Raw genomic sequence first — 22492 nt, forward strand, 5'->3', positions numbered from 1 at the left:
TAGTATGTGAGTCAAGGCTTTTTAAAGGCCTTATTTTTGTGCTACGTACGGTCAACTTGCTCATGCCCCTTGGTCTTTCATCCTTAAAATCTACCCAATTCTTAAGCTTCCACATCCACAAAACCTCCCTTCCTTGCATTTTAGGTAACTGTTTCTTCACTGGGGCAATGTTGCCCTATCCCCAGCCCTCAAAGGACATTTGACAATGTTTGGAGACATTTTTGATTGCTACAACAGGGGGAGGTACTATGACTAGATGTCCTACAATGCATAGGACAGACCCTAACACAAAGAATTATCCAGTCACAGATATCAGTAGTGTGGAGCTTAAGAAACAATGCTTCAGGCAAATATGATTTCTTCATACATGTTCCCTCTTTTTCATGGCTTTTTGTGTAATATCTGTTTAGGTATGTGTTTAATTTATTTTATGAGCAAATAAACTCCTTGAGGGAAGGAAGCATATATACTTATGTTTTTCTCTCCTGAACTGAACACTCAAAAAATAAATGCCTAAGAGAAACAAGTATATTATAGAACTTGTAGTAGAAAACTGTTTAGTGGTAGCCTAACTTTTAAAAGAACCTCTTCAAATTTAGGGAATATTTCATTTCTAATTTTTGTTGGAATTATAGGATCTCAAGCTTAGAAAATGACCTGAAATGTAATCTAGCCCAACTGCTCTTCTTCACCAAAGGACTTTTTTTTTTTTTTTGATTTCCTAAATATGAATTGAAATTCAATTGCAATCTTCCTCAGGTGCCAGACTGTGAAATTGGTATTTCCTCATTTAGACATTATCAGAATATATAGTGGCCCTCCGTGCATAGATATACACTGTGTGTATGAATTCATTAAGAATATTAATCTGTACAAAAAGTCACTAGATGATCTTTAATAGTTCCTTTTCAACCCTGAGAATCAGTGATTTAATTAACATATTTACATACTAAGAAAGAGATTGTATGAAATGTTTCTTAGGAATAAATATTCGGGTTATTAATTTTTAATTAGCCTAGAGGTATTTAGATATTGTACATCTAATAAATCCGTACCCATTATTGTCAAAAAACACCTTTGATATTTTACTTAAAGACTAACACATTCTAATTGCAACCTCTCTGCGAGCTCTTATAGAACTTTCCCCCTAGAATTATTAGTTGTCTTTTCATGTGTATGTATTTTCTTCTTTTCAATTAAATTACAAAGACCTTAAGGACAAATAGCAATGGTTATATCTTTAAAAAAATCTTACCAAGTACCTAATACAGTGAGAAGCTTACACTATCTATTTGTTCAATGATTGGAATTGGAGTTCTCAGGTACTTGAAAGTTAAAAGGGAACACATTTTCTTATATATGAAATCCCATGGATATCTTTTAAATTACCTCAGTAGAGAAATATCAAGCTCAGTGGACATTTTAATTAACAAGGTTGAAAGATAAGAATCAACAGCATTATGGAAGACAAAATCACATGAAAAGAAAATTGTGAAAGGGTAGATTTTGAGTAAAAATTACTGACATTTCATTAAGTAAAAATTATATTACTATCAGCAGAAAATAATAAGGAAAAATATTGCCATGATACTGAAAAGGAGAACCTTTATTTCTTACAGTTAAACAATAAAAAATATTGTTTATAAATTATGGCTAAAATTGATTTTACCATTTTTGAGATATAATTAGATTTTACTCAGAGACAGGAAATGTGCGTTTTAGATCCAGCTTGGCACTAATTGCCTGTGTAACTTTGAACAAATCACTTAACCCTACTGGATCTACTTTTTCATCTTAAATTTAGGAGAGCTGGACTATTTGTTTCTAAAATTCATTTCCAATTTAACCTTAATTTGTATGGCTATACAAATGTAAAGTTATATATATATATTTATAGTTAACACTTCTTTCCCACTTTATCATCTCGACAGTTTTGTAAGGAAGGCTTAACAAATACTACTAACTGAAAAACAGTCTCAGGCAAGTAGGTGACTTACCCAAGCTTGGCATGTAGCAACCCCAAACTAACTCCTAAAACCGCCCTCCCCCCTTATAAGAATTTTGCATGCAATTAATCTCAGAAATTTCTTATTTTTCTCTATTTTAAGCCTAAGCTTTAAAAATGTAGGCCCTCAATGATAAATATAAGCTCCCTAATTTAAAAATGGTGTGAACATTTATTCCTCATGGTTTGAGCCAGGGACAGCCAATAGGATTCAATACGCACACCAACCCTGTTGACTGGAGGTAGCTGAGAATAATTTTGAGGCCAAGTCTGGGCTCAGTGGGAGAGTGTGCCGTGTTAGATCAGCCATGTCTACCATGGATGATGGAGAGGGGCACAGTGGGGGAAAGAGCTTTTTAAAAAAACTGCCTTGAAATTCAGTAATGCTTTACAAAGGATCCAATATTGACTTGCCTTAAATCAAGTTTTGTAGCTAGTAATATCTTTTAAACTTTCACCAACTTTGTCATGAACATTTTCATGACTAATGGCCTCTTTTTTATAATTACAAGAGCACCTTTAAAGTATTTAATTTGAGTATTTTTCATTTGTAACCATAAACCATGAGAGAATGTAGAGGTTACTTCTAGTTTTAGTGAGATGCATCTTGACCTGAAAACTTGAGGGTGTTAAATATGTATATTTATTATATAGATGTTTATTATATATATATATGTTATGAATAGCAAATATTTACTGTATAGATGTTTCTTATTAATAAACATAAATATAAATATATTATAAATATATATTAATATATATTATATATATACAATGAGTAGCAAAAACCATATTATATATAAATATATTATAAATATATATATTATATATATATACTATAAGTAGCAAAAACCAAACAATGGTTTCTAATATAAGCAGAAACATATGTTATAGTGCCCTAGGAGAGGTTGAAGATATCAATGGCTGAAATTTCTCGACTGCCTGTTCAATGCTATTCACAGTGATGAGTGCTTTAAATCCTTTTTTTTTTTTCTTTATCTGGGCTTTACAATACTTTTTAGATAGGTTTGAGTATTTGTTTTTAAACAAGAAGGAACTAAACCTTAGAGAAGTTTAGGAATTGTCCTAGTTCATATGTCTAAGAAAGTCCTGGAACAAGGATTCAGTCAAATTTTGTCTGGCTTCAAAGTCCTTGTTTTTAACAAAAACCAGAACATGCCTTACTGAAATCTGAGGGCACAGTTGTTTCCCAGTGATGGTCTATATTCTACATATATCTGTGCACAAGTTTAGTTTTGGTTTCACTGTCTTCACACCTTGTACAACTGCAGGGTGGAAAATGAGGCACAACAAAAATGAGAATCATTATTTTCCAATATTTGCCAGTGTGATGTATGTTAGATGTTTTTCTGTAGAGTATAGTGTTTCATCCACCAAGCTCAGCTCTGGGTTGAGAGAATTTACTTTAATTGAGATGAAAACTTCTCTGAAGAACTTTTATTGTTGGGGGTATACGTTATATATGAATTGCACTTTTATGCTGTTTGTGCACTTAATTTGGATCAGAAAAAAAATTGCAGTTTGACAAAAATACATTCTTGTATCTGCAGAAGCATGTATTGGCCATAACTTAACTCAAGCCGTAAATGTAATTGAGAATGTCATTTTCTTTTTTCCAGATTCCTTGGTGTTACTCAGTTTTCACCTACTCATGCCAGAAAGGCATTTCCTTGTTTTGATGAGCCAATCTACAAGGCTACTTTCAAAATCAGCATCAAGCATCAAGCAACCTATTTATCTTTATCTAATATGCCAGTGGAAACTTCCGTGTTTGAGGAAGATGGATGGGTTACGGATCACTTTTCGCAGACCCCTCTCATGTCCACATATTACTTAGCCTGGGCCATTTGCAACTTCACATACAGAGAAACTACCACCAAAAGTGGGGTCGTAGTAAGTATTTTAAGCTTAATGATGATTTTGGATAATGTACACTCATAAAGAAACATGATGGCTTAACGAGTTATTTCTAACATCTCTTCCTATGTTATACAATGAGTCTTTTCTTTAACCTTTTTCTAAATTATCTTCATGGTTTCAAAGGGTCAGAGAGGAACCTCTCTTCTCTAGTCAGCCCTTTTATTCCTTTAACCTCCATACTTCTTTCCCCAGTGTCTTCCCTTCCTTTCCACCATCCTTTCATCTTTTCTCATCTCCAGCCCCATTCCTGGATATTTCTGAAGCAGCTTTTGTCTGTTTTGGTAAATTGCCTGTTTCAACTTACATGACTGGAAAAAACTGCTTCTTTTAAAATTGTGAAATATTTCAAATATACAAAATAAGTGGAGAATAATATAATAAGCCCTATGCCCCTAGTAAGCAGGTCTATGGAATATAACATTTTACCATCTTTTCTTTACTCTAATTTATTTTTTGAGAGAGTGAAACATAATAGAGTTAAAGCCTTCCATATATCGCTTCCTGAGCTCATTGCCTTGCCCTATCCCTTAGAGAAAACCACTGTCCAGGATTTGGTGTTTGCCATTTCCATATATATTATAAAATTATTAAATATGTATGTATCTATTTATAACACATAAAATGCTTTAAACTCTTGTATGTTATAACACTTTATATTACAGGTACCATTCTCCAACTTATTTCATTTGACTTTTTGCTTAAAATTGTGTTTTTGTGATTTATCTGAATAGAATGGCTGGGTGAAAATACCACAATTTGTCAGTTCTGTAAATGAACATTTACATTCTTCCTATTTTCAAATTATTAACAATGCTTTAGTCAACATATTTGCGTCTAAGTTCTTCTGTCCATGTACTAGAAAATCTGTAAGGTATAAAGTTTCTTTCAAGTGTATAGGAATATATTCTTAGGGAAGGATGAAATAGAGGGAGCCTATAAAATTCATTGTCTATATTAAATTTATAATAATCTCCTTGATTATTGATAGTTGCTATTTGTGAAACCTTGGTGTTCTAGGTCCTTTTCACTTGCTATTGTGTTGCGTCAGGCTAAGCTAGGCCATGCTGAGTTAATAACCACCTCCCCAGTTCAATGGTTTACATGATAAATATGTACTTATTTTAATTTTCAGGTCAACCTTAGAGCAAGGTATTTATGATTCTCTTTTTCAAAATGATTAGAGTAAAGTGAGATTAAGGAACTTGCCTGGTGTCAGAAAGAAACAACTGATAGAGCCAAAACTATGTTAGTCTGAACCCATATTTTGGGCTTTTCCCTACTAGACCTGTTGGCTGTGTTTAAACATTTCACCTGTGTCTCTATAAGTGAATTCAGGTAGGATTCTCCCCATCCAGTGTTTCTTGAATACAACAGCAGAGGTAAAGAGAAATCTATATTATTCTCTATGAAGTTCATAGCTTTATAATAACTTAACTTTAGAAAAATAGGTTTGGCAAAATAAATTTTCCTCACTGTTGCTTTCAATTTAAATCTCTATGAAACCTGTTTAAAAAATAAAATCTGCCTGCATACAAAATTAATGCCATTATTGGAGAACAGTGTATAGTGAATTCATCCACATAATCATTCAAATAATGTCCTAAATGCTAACCATGCTGGCTATAGAGGACTAGCAGCTTTTTGCTCTTTTGGACTTACAGTCACTTGAAATCTCGAATTCCTCTGATGTTTGTTAACATCATTGACAGATGTTTTAAGGCTGAATTCATTGGACCAGACACAGAAAAAAGAGTACCAAGGCATCTAATTTCCTCTTACATCTTCAAAAGTTTATGATTGACTTGCTGTGAGTCACTTAGCATCTTATATACTAACAATGATTTTTCCTAGTATGTTTTCTTTATAGTAAAAGTGTTCTCATCCCTATACAATTGTTCTTGTTGCTAAGTGACCCATATTTAAAGTCAGGTAGATTCTAATTATTTAGATATGAAAGTTAGAACTCTAAGTAATTAGTAAACATTTAAAAATTTCTCATTAGTAATTGTATATAAAAAGAGAAAACATTCTATCAGAGAACATCAAAAGGGCAACTAAAATAAAATTTTAGATTGTATCACATAAAAATACTAAGAAGAGTAAAAAGGAAAACAAAGTCGCCATAGGGAGCTCTTATTTATTAACTGTGTAAATAGAGTTTAAAACCTGACTCTCTTTTTCCATCATCCCTTGGAAATCCAATCTATTTTCTTTCCACTGCCTTTCCTTTTTATTTTTGGGGGCACATGGGAATGCCATTTCTCCACCCTTAACAGTTAGAAGGAGTGGAAATTTGGCTTTAGAATCTAGGGTGTTGGGATGGTCATGTGAAATTCAAGATAGTCATTTCACATCAGAAACTGAAGGTATATCCTTTGGGATATAAGTAAGGATTAAGAATAGTGTCTTTCCAATATACAGCTGAATTGTAACAATGCCTCAAGAAAGTTTTATAAAGTTTGATCACCATCATTAACTAGTATATGCTAATGATATATAATGACTGAATCTAAGACTGCAGACTTGTCTTGTTTACCTATCCCCAGAATAGGTTAACATTTTTTTTTTCTGTTTAGTTGTCAACACTTAGAAGTTGGGAGATTGTATGTAAAATTATTTCTTTCTGACTTCCCTTTAAAAATGAAAGATCTGGTAACATTGATCTATACTCCCACTTGACAATATTTATTCACTCATTTGTTCCATCAAAAGATATTTACGGAATATGCACTGGGTGTCAGGCCCTGTTCTAGGCTCTGGAGATATAGCAGGGAACAAAGGAGATAAGTTTTCTGCTTTGAGTAAACTTGCATTCTAATAAGGAGAATGAGACAATAAACAAATAAGTATATATTATGTCATATGGTGCTATATGCTTCGAAGAAAATCAGTATATTGGAGCTGAGCAGCAGCTGACCCATTTACATGGGACATTTGTTTCCTGGTTCACCTTAATTCAGATCTCCCTTGTTCTTTTGCACTTTGTCCACTTCACTGTTGTATATTACCCAATTTGATCCTGTAGATTTGGATTTTCAACCCCAGTCTAGGGTCATAATTTAGGATGGGAGTCAAGAGATATGCATAGGAAAAGCAGTGAATTCACTAATTGTGAATTAGTGACAATAGCATTCACTAATTTTCAATTGCTAGTTGTAGAAAATAAGTTCAAGACAGTTTGGAAGAGGAAGAAATTGCTCTGGTTTAGAGTGTAGGGATCTGTTTCATGGAGTACATAGATATGGCCTGAACAATGATTTGGGCTTAGAGAACACAAATGATGTATGTAGATTATCCTATGGAGGGGAAATGTTATGAGAAAAGACACAGAGGTAGGGATATCTATTGAGAGATGGTGTAGCATTGTGATTATAAAGATGGATTTTAGAATCAGGTAAAATATTTTCAAATGCTTCTGTGTGACCTTATTTGTTCAACCTCCCTTTTTTCCAATTTTCTTGTTTGAAAACTGAAAGTATGATTCTTTCTCTACTATGTAGTTCAAGTTACTATTATGACATAATGAACCACCCCAAAACTTTCTTTATGCTCACAGTTTCCATGGGTCATGAATTTGGACAGGGCACAAAAGGGACAACTTGTCTCAGCTCAGTGATGTCTTAGAGCCTCAGAAGAGGAGAGTTGATGGTTGGGGGCATTATGACTAGACAGCTGAGGGCTAGAATTATCTGGAGGCACCTTTACTCATGTCTGGTGGTTGGTACTGGCAGTCTGTTGGGACATAACTGGGGCTGTCACCGGAAGTACCTACCTATGGCCTCTCCATCTGCTCTCTGGGTGGTTGGATTTCTTACACGGTAGTTCAGGTCTCCCAAAATAATTGGTAGAAGATTATGGCCTTTTCTAACTTATCCTCAGGAATCAAGTGCTATCACTTCTAGTGCATTCTAATAGTTACAAGTGAGTCACTGAAGATGGCCAGATTCAATAGAAGAGGATATAGCCTACCTTTTGTTGGGAGGACTGTTAAAGAATTTATGGAACTATTTTAAAATCAGCACATTCTCCCTCAGGCCACAAATTATTTACATTTATCTCACATACAAAATACACTCACTTCTTAAGAACCACCAATAGGTCCCATTCCATTACAGCATCAGGCTCAAGTTTGAAGTTCATGATGTCACCATCTACTTTAGGTCCAGGTATGGATGAGTCTTCTTGGGTTTGATTTTTTTGGGCATGGTTTCCCTCATTCTGAAGACCTGCCAACTAAATAGATATGTTATCTACCCACTTCACATTCAACATACAATGATGAGACCGGTATATTAATAGTGCAGCAAACATTTCATTCAAAAACTGAAGCTAAATTGGAATATCCAACAATTTCTGGCCTATAGCAATTCTGAAATCTTATCAGGCACATGTCATCATGTGAGTTGTTCTCCCTGACACTTGCCTGCTCCCTCAGGGCTCTAGGTTTTGCCCTCTAAGTTATCCTTTCTTTTCCAAGTAACAAATAGCTTGTGTTGGTCATTGAATAACCATCTCAACCTGCTTCTTACTAGTAAAAGGTTAGGGGTCCAAAGTCCTATTTTTCTTTTGAACTGAGTCTATGACTTTAAGTCAAAGTAGGTATAATTATGAAAAAATTGTGGGCTTCTTATGTATCATATTCCTTCCACTCGATTAGGCAAAACTATACCCACAGATCTCTTAGAGATGAGTCTTTCTGTACCTTGAGGCTTCGTGAAATAAAACCCTTAGGAGTCTCAGTTGCTCTATTATTTAACAAAGAGGGTTTATGAAGCATCACCTTAAGACACTTAGAAATCATTTTTTCTCTTTGGAAAGTTCTGTGAGACACCACTTTAAGAGTTTTAGAGGTCTTAACAAAGTTACAACCCCTGGCTTTATCTTGTTTGTTTGTTTTTTCACAGTGCCCAGACTTAATTTTTCTCTATGACTCTGCTGCCTGGAGAGGCTGGGAAGGAGAAACAGTTTTAATTTCAAATTCAGCAAGTCCTAGTTCTTTTATATTTATAGATTTATATTTCCTCCAAATTTTGCCGTAAAGTGTATAGTTTGTTCTCATGCTCATCTCTCTTCATTTGTATTTTTGGGGTGAGAAGAAAACAGGTAGAACATTCAATATTATGCCTGGAAATACTCCTACCTTGAAAATATAATTCAATTGTTAAATTTCTAGTTTTCTAATTTTCCAAGTTACCACAGACCATAGCGTTGACAAACTTTCTGCCACTAAGTAACAAATGCCCCCTTTCCTTTAGCTTCCAGTGCCATTTGCATTGTGATCCTTCAAGTCCCCATCAACAGCTTCCTTAAGGACCATAAAACTTCTGCTAATGATTTCCTCAAGGCCCTTCCAGCTTTTCCCCACAGTTGGTCCCAAAACCAGTGCTACATGTTTTAGGCTTTTGTTATGGTTAGTGCTCCATTTCTAGGTACTAAAATCAGTTTCAGTTGGTATTGCTGATGAATAAAATGCCCTAAAACTTACTGATATAAAAATAACCATTTTCTTATGCTCATACATTCAGTGGGTCAGGAATTTGAACAGTGCACAGTAGAGAACAACTTGTCTTTGCTCCATGATGTCTGGGCCTCTGTGGGGGAGGCCTGATGCCTCAGGGTGCCCTGATAGACGGGGGCCAGAATAATCTGGAGGCATCTTCACTCGAGTATCTTTACTTTATGTTGACTGTTTTCTGGACCTCATTTGAAACTCTCAGTGGGGGATCTAACCATGGTTTCTCCCTATGACTTGAACTTCCTTGCACATGGTGACCTCAAAGTGATCAGATATGTTATCTGATGATTCAGGGGCTCTAAAGCCAAGACAAGAGATTTACAACCCCCTGTTCATTTCATTATAAATGGTTAAAAAGAATTGTATTAATCACTTCTTTTATTTTTCAAGCAAAGCAGAAAGAAGCTTTATTGACTTTTTGACCTAAACTGAGAAGCTAAATAGTCTCAATTTCACTGCATTCTGTTACTTAGGTTGGCCAAGGTCTAGGGGAGGGGACAAAGATCCCACCTCTCAATGGGAGTGGTATCAAAGAATTTGCAGACCTGTTTTTAAACCACCACAGTTTTTATAACATTTTAGGAGATTATGTATGTAAAATCACAGGCACAGTGCCTGGTATGTAATGGCTATTCTGATGGTGAAAATTAAGTTGATGATATACTCAGAAGTCATATAAGAAAGTAGTGATATATAAGCCTGAGAAGTAGATGGAAATTAGATTGTGGAGAAACTTGATGCCTGGTTAAAATTTAAGGTTTTATTCAGTAAGCAGTAAGAGCCTCTGGACATTTTAAAGCTGGACACATGATAGGTGTAATTTTGATAATCTGCCTGGCAAAAGCATGCAAAATTTGTGGGCATGAGGAGAGGCTAGTAGCAGAATGCATTTAGGTAAGAAACTCTGGACTAGAATAGTTATAATTGAAATGGATAGGATAATATAGATATAAAGACATTTTAAAAGAAGAATTGGGAAGGCTTCATGAGAGACAAGAAATAGGAAAAGCAAAAAGTTGGGGAAGCAGAAACTCAAAGAGTCCAGAATGACTTTAAGGCTTAATGTAAAAATAGATTTCCAGTTTCCATCCTCCAGATTGACTGTGTGTTCTGAACTGGCTATAGCAATCAGTGAGGGTTTTCATTCTCCTTGGTAATCAATTCCCTAGATGTGTAACCTATACTGCCCAAATGATTTCTGTTCATGCCTTTATAACTGGTTATATAGAATTATTTTAGTCAGCATTCTTTTATTGGCAAGTAACAAAAACTCAATTTCAGCTCAGGCAAAAAGGAACATTTATTAGAAAGAGGTTGAGGAATTCCATGGAATCACAGGTCAGAGATGGATGTGGGGCTTGGAGCACTGTGAGGAACTCAGGAATCCTCTTTCAGGTCTCGCCAGTGCTTCCTCTGCTTCACCTATCCTCCGCTCACGGTGAACAGGCTTCTTCTGTCCTTTGGGTCACATGGTAGATTTGGTTGCCAAAAGTTCCTAAAGTTTACATACTCCTGGGCAGTCCCCAGAAACAAAAGTGACCTTATCCATTCCCAAATTCATAGGAAATATATTGATTGTTTTGGCTTGAATCAAGTAATCATCGCTGGTCAACGTATCTAGAGAGTGCATGTGTGGGGTCACATTTTAGGAACATGGCATCTTTTTCTACAACCTTGTGGATGAAAGTTTGTGCTGCAAAATAGAGTTTCTAGAGAAGGGATGCTAGCAGAAGACCATTAGTAGGGTGCAAAGCATACTTTTTAGCTTAACCATGGACTCACCACAATAGGAAGGATACACAAAATTTACAATGGTGGTGTGTATGTACATATACCCATACCCAGGCAAGTTTGTGTGTATGCATACATGGCATGCATATTTCTGATGCTCAGGGTTCTAGTGAGGATATTCTTCATACACACTTCAAACATGGGATTATTCTGTATAATTTAGTGCTGAAAAAATTTAGATTTCATTTTAACAAGAGAAGAGAGTGTAAATTGATGTATTCTAAGCATATGTTCCAGTTTTAAAAGGAAAATATATGTTAAAAAAGTTGTTCTATTGCCATTAGATGTTCTAAGTAGATTACATTTCAAATGTAATAATGTGCCAGAGAGAAATAAAAATAAATAATAAGAGTTGGATTATAATCTTTTCAAGAATGCAAGCAGAGGCTTCCTGACTACCCCAGGGAGTATTAGTTATCTTCCTTCTTACTACTTTTAGAAATCTTGATACACCCTTTTCTTTTAGCCAATATCGTGCAACCATAGTCCTTTCTCGCTGGACTTTTTTGCCCCTCTAAACTGTGAACTCTTTGAAGACAGGCCCCGTGTGTTACTCATCTTTGTATGCTTAGTAGTTTGTATTATGTGTAGAAAATAGTAGATGCTTTTAGTTAAAGTCCACTGGATGTCTGAATAAGTGAATTCCCTTCGGAGAAGTCTCCATGGTGGGGCTTTTAAAACTTTGTGGTTAGGTAAATATGGAGGGCATGGAGATTCATGAGAGATAAGTTTGACCAATATTGTAATATAAATAGCAAATGTAGTAATATGGATACCATTACTTTTCAGGGACTCTGCAGTAAAGCTGTAGGTAAAGATTTGTTAAAGAGAGCCAAATACTGAGGGGGAAAGTTTGACTACCAAACAGGCAACTGAATCCAAAGCAGAGTGTAGGCTCAGGAGGATCTGGTATAGGGAAAAAGAAATAGGGTGGTTCTTTTAAAGCAGAAATACCAGGAATTATCCCTGTCCTTTATTAAGGAAACATATCTCTTAGAGTAGTTAAATGGCTGGTGATAGCTGGGCTTGTTGGCCAGCTAGGCCTGGGTTGGCTGGAGGTGATCCGTTGCCTTGTGGGTTTCTGCCTTGGATTACGGCATCCACCTTGACTGCTGCAGGACACACGTGCCTTAGTCAGGACTGGGTCGCCCAGTCAGGTCTGCACTAGTGTCTGCAGGCTGGATGGCCAGATCAGGGTTTATTAGAGTCTAGGAGTTTGAGAAATTAAAAAGAAAAAGAAACTTCAAGAAATGTCTTTGGTGTTATGGACACAGAGCAGATAGGTTCTGTTAAGAACCAGAGTATAGAGTGGAGAAATGGAGGTCGTGATCATAGTGTATGTTTTCAAGAGTGTGCTAGTTAAGGGAAGAGATATGAGAATATATTTCTGCAGAGTCTAGAGAAAGCGAGTTTTAGATTATGGCAGAGGTGATTCTATAAGAAGAGAACAAAAGGGTTTCCAGATAGCAGCAAAGGACTATCTGATGTTAAATGGTGGCTTTTTCTCTAGGAGAACTACCCAGCACTCTTTTGTGCCTTTCTGCAAGTTTTAAGAACCCAGAAATAGGAATAGAGAATGGAGATGTGGGGATATTCAGCCTGAAGGATTGACAAGATTCATGTGGCCAGCAGTCAAGAAAATAAGACATCTAGAATGACAACAAAAGCATTGCTGAAATTACTGGCCATGGGGTCCAGAGAAACAGAGAGGCAAGCAAACCCACGATGGAAGTGATAGTCAGGGAGGTGATCCTTCGAATGACCCTCCCAAAGGAATGGAAGGGGTTTAAGAATAGATGTCACATGAGAATAAAAAGTGTGCTTATCAGGAGTGGAGTAATCAAGTGGATGGGATGGAAAGATGATCTGTGATAAAGAGGAGAGTTTCAGATTTCAGAATGAGTTGGAGAAGTTTACACCTGTTACTGAAAAGTTGGGTAGATGAAGGAGAAGGAAAGTAGGATCATGGAGTGATCAGAGGTAACTGTGAGTCTAGATCAGAACAACATCAGAAACATCGAGGGAAATCCTTGAGAATGTTGGTAGTAATGTTGAAAAAGTGCAAGAGTATAACTGGAGACTTAGATAAGTGATCAAGAGGATTAGTGAATGCCATGTACTCTAAAAGAGGGGAGTTTTTCATGGAAGTGGAGGAACAGTTGTGTAAAGCACAATGGCAGGGGCTGGGAATATGCTCATCTGTTGTTCTGACTCTGAATATGATGACAGCTGACCTAATAGGCATGGGAATATGAGCAGAAGTAGTGGCAGTCAGGGGTTTGTGTAAAGGATAAGAGCTGTTGATAAAAAGGAACACTTATGCATGGGGTGGAATGGCAAACTAGAGGGGCATGTTAATAGCGAAAGGGGGAAAACTGAGTATGCAAGATTTAATTAATGGAGGCACTTATAGAACTATCCAGCCCCAAGGTTTCCACTGGGATGTTGGTGTAATGGAGTGTGCCTCAGCAAATCTCCATCCTTTGGTGGCTGGCCTGGCCCTGGTGATGAACGATAATAGGTTTTGTTATATAATCCACAATTTATCAACTGCCTTGAGGTTTAAGAATCTACATATTAAAGAGTCTAATGAAAAGTTAAAAGAAAAAGCTTGAAGTAAAAAACCTACAAAACAGTTCAGTGTAAAGTATTCATAGATATATATATATATATATGTGCTAATGTATGTGACAGAGTGCATGGCACATATCCAGGCCCATTTCTCTCTTGGTAGAGAGGAGGGAGATGCCTCAGACTGGGATCCTTCTTCCTTCAGTCTTCCAGTAGGATTTTGGGTGCCTGCAAAGGAAGCTACCAGTTCAGTTGGTAGCATATTCCAGGCATGCCTACAGTAGAGAAATAACATATAACCTAAGGTTGAAGTTTTGCTTTCCTTTCATTGCTGCTTCCTTTCCTTCTGATTTTAGATTTACTATTATTATTTGACCTTTCTTCACCCTCCCTTTTTTTTCAAATTCTTTAGAACTTTTTGCTTAAAGGACTGTTTTGGAAAAGCCTTTATCATCAAAGGGAGGTAGAGTGTTGCATAATGTTGAGGACCGAAGTGGTAAGTGACGAGGTTGGAGATTTGTGCAGAAGATCCCGAAGGGATGGCATGTGTCATGTTAGGGAGTTTGCATTTTATTCTGTAGGCAGAGAGGAACCACTAAAGGATCTGGAGTCTGGGAGTGCTTCACATCCTATCAGGAGCTTCTTCAGAAGCACAGGTATAATATTTAACATCTAATCACCTTTATTAAAAGACTATAAGACTCTTTTCTTCCTTCTTTACCTGTCTAGGATCTGTTTTCTTGGTTGGTTGAGGCCGCCATGCTAGTCTAGCTAAACTTTCCTGAGAACCTAGGAACAGGCATTAAACTGATTTAGGGGCTAGGAAGTAGAGTTGCCTAGATCACAACTGGCATGAAAAAGTAGTCAAACTTTTCTTGTGGTCTCAGAAACAAAATGTTCTACAGTCCAGAGGAAAATCTCTGGGTAACCACACTATAGAATACATGATAAGACAGAATCATATTCTAAAGGTTGATGTTTCTCAGGTCTAAGTGATTCTTATAAGATTTGATGCTTAATTTCAGAAAGACTAACCAGGATGTTTGGCTGAGAGATGTTAATATTTCTGGGGATGGAACTTGCAGACAATAAAGAGAAAAATTCTTTGCTGAAGAATCAGGTATTATCTGCTTGGAAAGCCTTTGTATTCAGATGCATAAATAAAGCTGAATATTCAGTATGGAAGAAGACTTCAGAAATACTAATCATACTGCCTGTCCTCAGCCACTGACACCTACTAATGTTTCTCCATTTCCTTATCAGACCAAATGGCAGGATGGAAACTCACAGGATCTGTGAGATGCTGCTGTTCTCTGATTAGATTTAATTTGGGGAGGAACTGGCTAATGCGCAAAACCAATCACTATCCATAGGTACTGTTCACATGGCAAAAAAAAGTATTTATTTCTTATAATATTTCTTAAAACCATAGGAAAATAATTCCTTCATTCACAAATGTGTATTGAGCTATTATATTCAATAATGTACTGAGATATTTAGAAAAATCTGGCATAATTAAGAAAATCAATGAGAGAACAAACTGGGCAGAATACATAAGAAGTTCACCCTGATAGGGAAAGGAAAAAATTCCTAAACTTTTCTGATTAACTTCAATCAGCCAACTAACAGATCCCCAGTGTCCTCTCATGGCTTAGTACCTTGTTAAATATTATACAAAAACTAATATGCAACTTGATGAAACTAGATAGACACACTGCCACACACTAGATAATACAAGGCATTATATAAAGGAAAGGTAAATTTAGAGGGATGTTAGATGTTGAAGAAGAACATAGATCAACAAAGGCTGGGATTATTGTTGAAAATATTGGAACTTGAGAGATAGATAGATATGGGTAGGTGAAAGGCAAATTAAAGAACCTTTATTATGAGAGGAAGAAAGTATCCAAGGATGGGATGACCATGGAGTTTTCTTCAGAAAGTAAGAATAATGTATCAGTTGATTGGTTGCAAATGTCTCAAAGCAATTTTGAAAAATGTGAGTGAAAGAGAAAATGAATTGCAGGATCCTGAGCAGCTCACAGAAATTAAGATCCCTAGAGAAGCATAGCCTTGAGGATCTAGATAGCAGATACCAATGAACACTCCCTTGGGGCACTGTTATCAGAATGTTCCAGCTGCATTCCTCAAATTCCCAGGAGAGGGAATTTTGAAATTTGTTTTCACTGAGTTGAGTGCCCACCTCAATAGATGGTGTAGATTTTAGGGATCTCCATCAGCCCTCCTATCTGGGGCAAATGGAATCTGGGAAGGGAGTAGTTTCTCAAAGGAAAAGTAGTTTGACATTATTGAAAAATAGAAAGAGAGTACACTCTATAAACAGATATCATTTTGGAAGCATTAATTAGTTGACAGGCACTGTTCAAGGTATCATTTCACTTAATACCTCATTTAAACTTTTGAGGCAGGAACTATCATATTCTTATTTTCTAGATGAGGAAACTGAGTCACTAGAAGAGTGGATACACAATTTGCCCATAATTATGTGGCTCACAAGTGGCAGAGACAGGATTCAGCCCCAGGCAGTTGAACTTCAGAATTTGTTTTCTGAACCATGGTGGATCCTGAGGAAGATGCAAAATTGCTAGTTACAAGAAATAAATTAGATAAGTAGAGTGGGATTGGAAATACAAGTTTAGACTGGAAATGGAAGAAAACAAAGATTCCAAAAGAATAAAGGAATGATTAAAATGAAATATAGGAAATATAAATTTCAAAGCAGAGTGGCAAATAATTTGGGAAAGCCTGGAGTCTTAAAGTGCCTCAGAAGGTCATGGTCTGGCATGGATAGTGGGGGATTAGACCTGATAAAGGCAACTTCATGGAGTGTTCATATGTGTTTTTCACATGGCAGTTAAACATTTTTTAAAAACATATTTCCTTGAGTTCAACTAACCAACTGATAATTTAAAAGAAAGTTAGTATAACAAAGAAGTATTATCCTGGCACTGGAGCTTAACTGGTCTTCCAGGCAAAGTTTTAATTTTTAAATTTTTATCTCAGTGAAGCTAGATGAATCACCACAGCTGGATTCTTTCCCTTCAATTGTAATTCTCTTTGGATAATTGTCCTAATAAATTCATATTGTAGTTATCTGCACCTTTTTTCTCACTTACTAAATTGTAAGCTCTGTGAGGACAAGATCTTTTTTCCAGAGAAACATACACACTCACATAATAATGCATATAATTACACATCATAAGCACATATACTCATATATACACATATATTGCAAACTCCTTGGTACATAGCACATGTCCTTGCTCATAGAAGTTACACAGTAGATATTTAAAACATGCATGGATGATGTGAGGTGCGTTTAGAAAGAAAAACCAGCAGGATTTGATGAGTTCTTTGATTTTGGTGATGAAGGGAAATAAATTGAATTAAAAATCCCTCAAGGTTTAGGTCTCCTTGACTTAGAAGGTGGTACATTAGCACTCTCCTCTTAGTTCTGGTAGTTTTTCTCTTATTTTCTCCCATCCTTCTCTGTAGAGCTCTAGGTTTAGGTGAAGTATTGACCAGAGTGAGGACTTTCATTTCCTTTCTTCCCTTCCAACTTAATATGACACAATCCTGTAATACCAGTGAAAGAAAATAAAGAAATACAGAGTTTACATATATATATGCAAATTTATTATATGTGTCTTTTTGAACACATGTAAATCCTCTGAATGGCACATCAGGCTGAAAGTTAGGTTTTCTCCACACATGCCTAGAATTAATGCAGATGTCTCTCAGATTTCACATAGGCAAAATTAACCATTTGAAGTAGGATCATATTTTCTGAATGGAAGAACAGTCTTATTTTTTTTTTTAGTAATTCATTAGACAATGAGAAATTTCATCAGAAGGACCTTTGTGAAAATGTAAAAGATACTCATGGTGGAGACAAAGAAATATCCTTTTGCCTTACCTTCCCATAGGGAGAGGCAATGTGAATGGCCAAGTATACAAGTGAGTGAAATAGCTCTGTGTAAAAGAAGCACCTGAGAACATAGAGATTCTATCAAATAATGTGTGTGTGTTTTCAGGAGGCCATAGAAAGGTCAGGCACAGGCAGGGCAGAGAGGGTTAGTGAAAATAGCATTGGTATTTGGAAGACGGGAGGGTTGGGCTTTGAATTTCACGACTCACTATAGGGAGTTTTTAAAAATGGAATCTCGGTAGTCTCTTAAAAATATGGTGATAACAATAACTCTCTTGTAATGATGTTGAGAAACTTGAAAGGAACAATGGAGGTAAAATGCTGATCCCAGCATAAGGGTGCTGAATGCTTGGCAACTACAACGAGAAGAGTAAGTTTGTGTCTCACTAGTGAACAGGGTAGGATCGGAGGGGGAGAAAGAGCACAGAAAATTAAAATGGGAGCTTTTGTGGGAACAGCTCAAAAGAGGTAGTTTGCAAGGTGTATGGAGGTTCACTGAGGAAGGCAAGAAGAGAAGCACTGCTATTTCATCTAGACAGCATAAATTTGCAAAAATTTGCAGTGTTGATTTTTCTCTGTGATTACCAACATTGTGCAAGTGACCTATAATGACATTATTAGAGGGAGTGAGATGAATTTGAAGATGGATTTCAGATGTTCCTTTGTGGTTCTGTCATGTGTGGAAAGATGGAATATTCTTAGGTTTATGGTAGACTTGTTCCCAGAAAGAAATCGGGGAGAGAAAAATATTTGAAGAGATGGAGATTAAACCAGTGTCACAAAGGTGTCTATGAAAGGTAGCTATATAAAAAAATGAAATAATCTCATTTAATCAAAGGTGGAGTGAGAGAAAAGGCTGCTCCATCTAAAAAGATGAAAGAGATTTTCTGCACTATTGAAAGCTTCACAAAAATTATTCATTCATTCATCAAATAAAATTATTTTACTAGTCATTTACCATGTGTCCAGTACTATTCTAGGAATTTTATGTGGATTTTCTTTAATTCTTCATAACAGCTATATGATCAAAGTTTACAGATGAGGAAACAAGTTTAGAGAAATGGAATTCCTTGCTCATCGTAACACAGTGTGACATGCTGGAGTTGGGCCTCGGCTCAGGTGGTATACTGGTGGAGTCAGTGCTCCTCACTGCAATGCTCTACTGTCTCACAAATGTTGACATGGAATGTCTGCAGGGCAGACACAGGGCTGCGCATGACAAGCATGGACTCTATCTTCATATTTATCTGGATAAATCTTAGAAACTTCTCAGAAAGTGTATATTTTTGGGTATTCTAACAACAGATCTTTAGGGGCAGCACTTTCTGGAGCAAGGTTCCATGACACTACTGACACTTTGTATAGGGTAATTCCTCATGAGTCTGACCTACACATGTAGGAAGTTTTGCTGTATCCCTGGCTTCTACCCACTAGATGCCAGTAGCATGTCCAGTTGTAACAACTGAAAATGTCTCCCAACACTGACAAAGGTACCCCAGAGGGGGAGTGGCAAAATCATCCCCACCTCCTCCTCCATTGGGAGTCACTGCTCTAGAAGAATGACTTGGTGGTTGATGATTCTATATCAAAAGGAATGGTGGTGGCTATGAAGATGTACAGCCAGTCTGCAGTTATATTCAGGAGGGCTTGTGAAGACTCATCTCACCTGCTAATATCTGCGTACTTCTAAGATAAATGTGGATACAAGTGCAGTAAAGAAGAAATCAAGACTATGTCACTAGAGATTTTGAGGTTCCGAATAGGAAACTTAAGGATTAAGACACAAAAATTTTTCATGTTTTCCTGTAATAGTTATTGAAAATGAAGAGAAAAAGAAAGGAAATAGCTCATCATGTAGGAAGAACAAATGAGAAGGAACTTTTTATATTGTATTCTTCAGGGGTTGTTTGGCTGTTTTAGAGATAGACTGAGTCTGCAGTTTGCAGCATTTCCAGTGTACTGATGTTCGGTATTAATTTATTCTTCATCTTCTACATGAGACTTAAATGACTGTGCACATCAGAATCACCTGGGGCCTTTTATCAACATTCATATTTATGGACCCAACTCCAGACCTACTGAATATGAATCGAGAGTATATTAAAAATTATCTGATGCACATACCTGAATGAGAAGTATGGATTAAAGCCTTTTTGTTTTGTTTTTTTCACTGTACTTCTATATCTGGAATGACTTTTTGTGGCCCTGCTCTCTCCATTTAAGGGTATCTTTGAAATGAGAAAAACAGAGAATTTCTTTTTAATTCTCATTGGTGAGAACTTTCTCACATGCTATATATAGGTGAAAGGAGTTGGGAAATATTAATCTAGAACGTCATGTGTCCCATTAAAAATGAGGAACTCTAAATAAAATAACGAATAAGAGGGGATGGACATTGGTGGACAATTAGCCGTCTCTGCTACAGAACATTATTGTATTTTAAAATACAATAGTAGCATCCAACATTTAATGAATGCTGAGTGTGGCAGGAACACATATGATGCTGCTGCTATCATTATACTAATTTTATAGATGAGGAAATATAATTATAAAGAGCTGAAAAACTTGGTCGTTTTCAAATATTGGTGGATTTCAGGCTGAAGTATTAAATAGGTTCTCTCTTGTTCTGCAAGGACTTATTTGAGGTCATCTAATTACACAACCTCCATTGTGACCCTATAAATTACAGTTTTTAGTTTCTTTCCGTTTAGATTTGAAATGGATTTGGCCTTTATTGGTAACAGGATTATCGATAATCTTTTAAACTTCAGCTTTTATTAGAATTTTGCTAGATTATATTTTGAATTTAATATCTTTATTTTCTTAGTTTTAAATGGGGAAAGGTGGGCCAGCTCATGGAAAGCATAAAGGTAAGGTATTTAGTTAATTTAGCAACATTTTGAGACTTTAGTGCTCAATAATCCAGAGGGTCAAACATAAATTCTTGGAAATTTTGGAGTAGCAGTGATCCTACCAGCATTTGATCCATAGAAAATCTGCTTTATATTTATATAAATATACAGACCACTCTCTGTGGTAAATAGTTAATGAATCAAATAGGAAAATATTTTGTCAAAAATACCTATTATTGTGAGATGACACAATCTCCAACATCTAAAATGTCTTCAGCAGTTTGTCTATCTAATCAAAAGATAGATCTACATAATATAGGTCCACTACTGAGATGACTGGTCTTATCTAGAGCCTTTCCTTAGATTTCTTTGACTTCCACTGGGCCAGATTTTAGATGTAATTGTACCAGGGATGTTTTAGGAAATTGTTAAGATAGGGCACTTATTTCTCTGAGTTTGTGACTGACATTTTAAATAGTAATTCCTAGTGCTCTAGACTCTTTAGGAAGGTATTTCCTCTCTAAGCCTGTGTACAGGTTATAGATAAACAACAGACAGAAATCAGTCTTACTGTCCCATGTATTATTCTGGGTTAGATAATGAGGGGGAGGGGGGGAGAGAGAAAGAGAAAGAGAGAAATAAACTACAGAAAGAAAAAAGAAAAAAGAAAAAAAAGGCTCTGATAAAATCCCAACAAAAATAAAAGCCTTTAATTTTTTAAATTAAATTATTATATTTTATTTAATTTGCTAATTCTGGGAGGTGGTTAAATGAATTTTGTATAATTCAATGTTTTTGAATTTTTATTTGAAACTATCAAAACCCCCAAAACAACAAAACAACTCTGACAAAGTTTTAAAGATGACATGTTAAATAGAAAGAATATAATAAATGTCATTTTGAGAATGTAGTTACATCATTTCAACAATTTATCCTTTCTAAAAAATGAATTATTAAATCCCACTGAAAGGCTCCAGGGTCAGTCATTATGTACAATTACAGAGAAAGATTGGAACTTGTTGTTGCTCATGGTAAGACTTTTGCAAATGAAATCATAGAGGCATAAATTGCCAGTGATGATGAGTCAACTAACTGATCACCGTGTTGTGAACTAAGATTCCTGCAGGACTTTAGCTCTAAGTATCTTTTGCCTTTTCAGTAATAGATCCTAATATTTTCAGTGGGATTTACCCTAAGTGTATCAGGATGGACGGGAGAATCATCTCTAACTAGAGAAAAGGAATTTCTTTGTCGGTTTAATAAATTAGGGGCAAGACATTCCCAGACTAGACAACCAACAGTCATGAGATTTTATTGTTCAAGATACAAGGTTTATTTTAAATTAGTAGGAGCAATGTAACAAGAGAAGATCATTTTCTCTAGTAATTTCCACTGGTTTCAGTGAACTCTGTGCCTGGACATTCCTTTCTGCAACTCAATCATGGCTGGATTACCCTTCCATATGTCCTAAATCTTGGCAGACACTTCTGGATTTCCCTTTGGTGTTCTACTTCTCTTTTCATTGTCTGTTATTATTTTTAATCCATTTTGACCTGAGATGTCAATTGTGCAAACAATTCCATCTTGCTGGGCTTATTGCTAGTGAGAAACACTCGTCCTAAGGTAGGTCCTGTGTAGTTTGGGTTGTTCTAGCATCCCCTTTTCCCACCTATCTCTTGAATAAGAGTTTGTTCTGCTGGTGGATATCTAATTGAAACTCTTTAGGCTTTCTTCTAAAATAATTATATAATTAGATAATCTAATATTTTGTATGAGAAGCAAGTAGGATTTAGGCATAACTTTTTCTTATGTATGATTTTCATATCTATAGTATTTGCTGAAAACACACTAAAGGACATATTTATTAA

At 36.0% G+C, this 22492-nt stretch overlaps 1 protein-coding gene across 3 annotated transcripts in view; it reads left to right on the top strand.

The window, feature by feature from the left end:
* Positions 1-22492, top strand: part of TRHDE (thyrotropin releasing hormone degrading enzyme) — a 391431-nt gene that overhangs the window by 9729 nt on the left and 359210 nt on the right. For all 3 annotated transcript variants that reach the window (XM_058308434.2, XM_058308435.2, XM_058308436.2), the window contains exon 2: positions 3646-3919. In XM_058308434.2, coding sequence (XP_058164417.1) covers positions 3646-3919 — 274 coding nt within the window. The remainder of the gene's footprint in view (positions 1-3645; positions 3920-22492) is intronic.

This window comes from Dasypus novemcinctus, chromosome 12, assembly GCF_030445035.2.
Source record: "Dasypus novemcinctus isolate mDasNov1 chromosome 12, mDasNov1.1.hap2, whole genome shotgun sequence".
Taxonomy (NCBI): domain Eukaryota; kingdom Metazoa; phylum Chordata; class Mammalia; order Cingulata; family Dasypodidae; genus Dasypus; species Dasypus novemcinctus.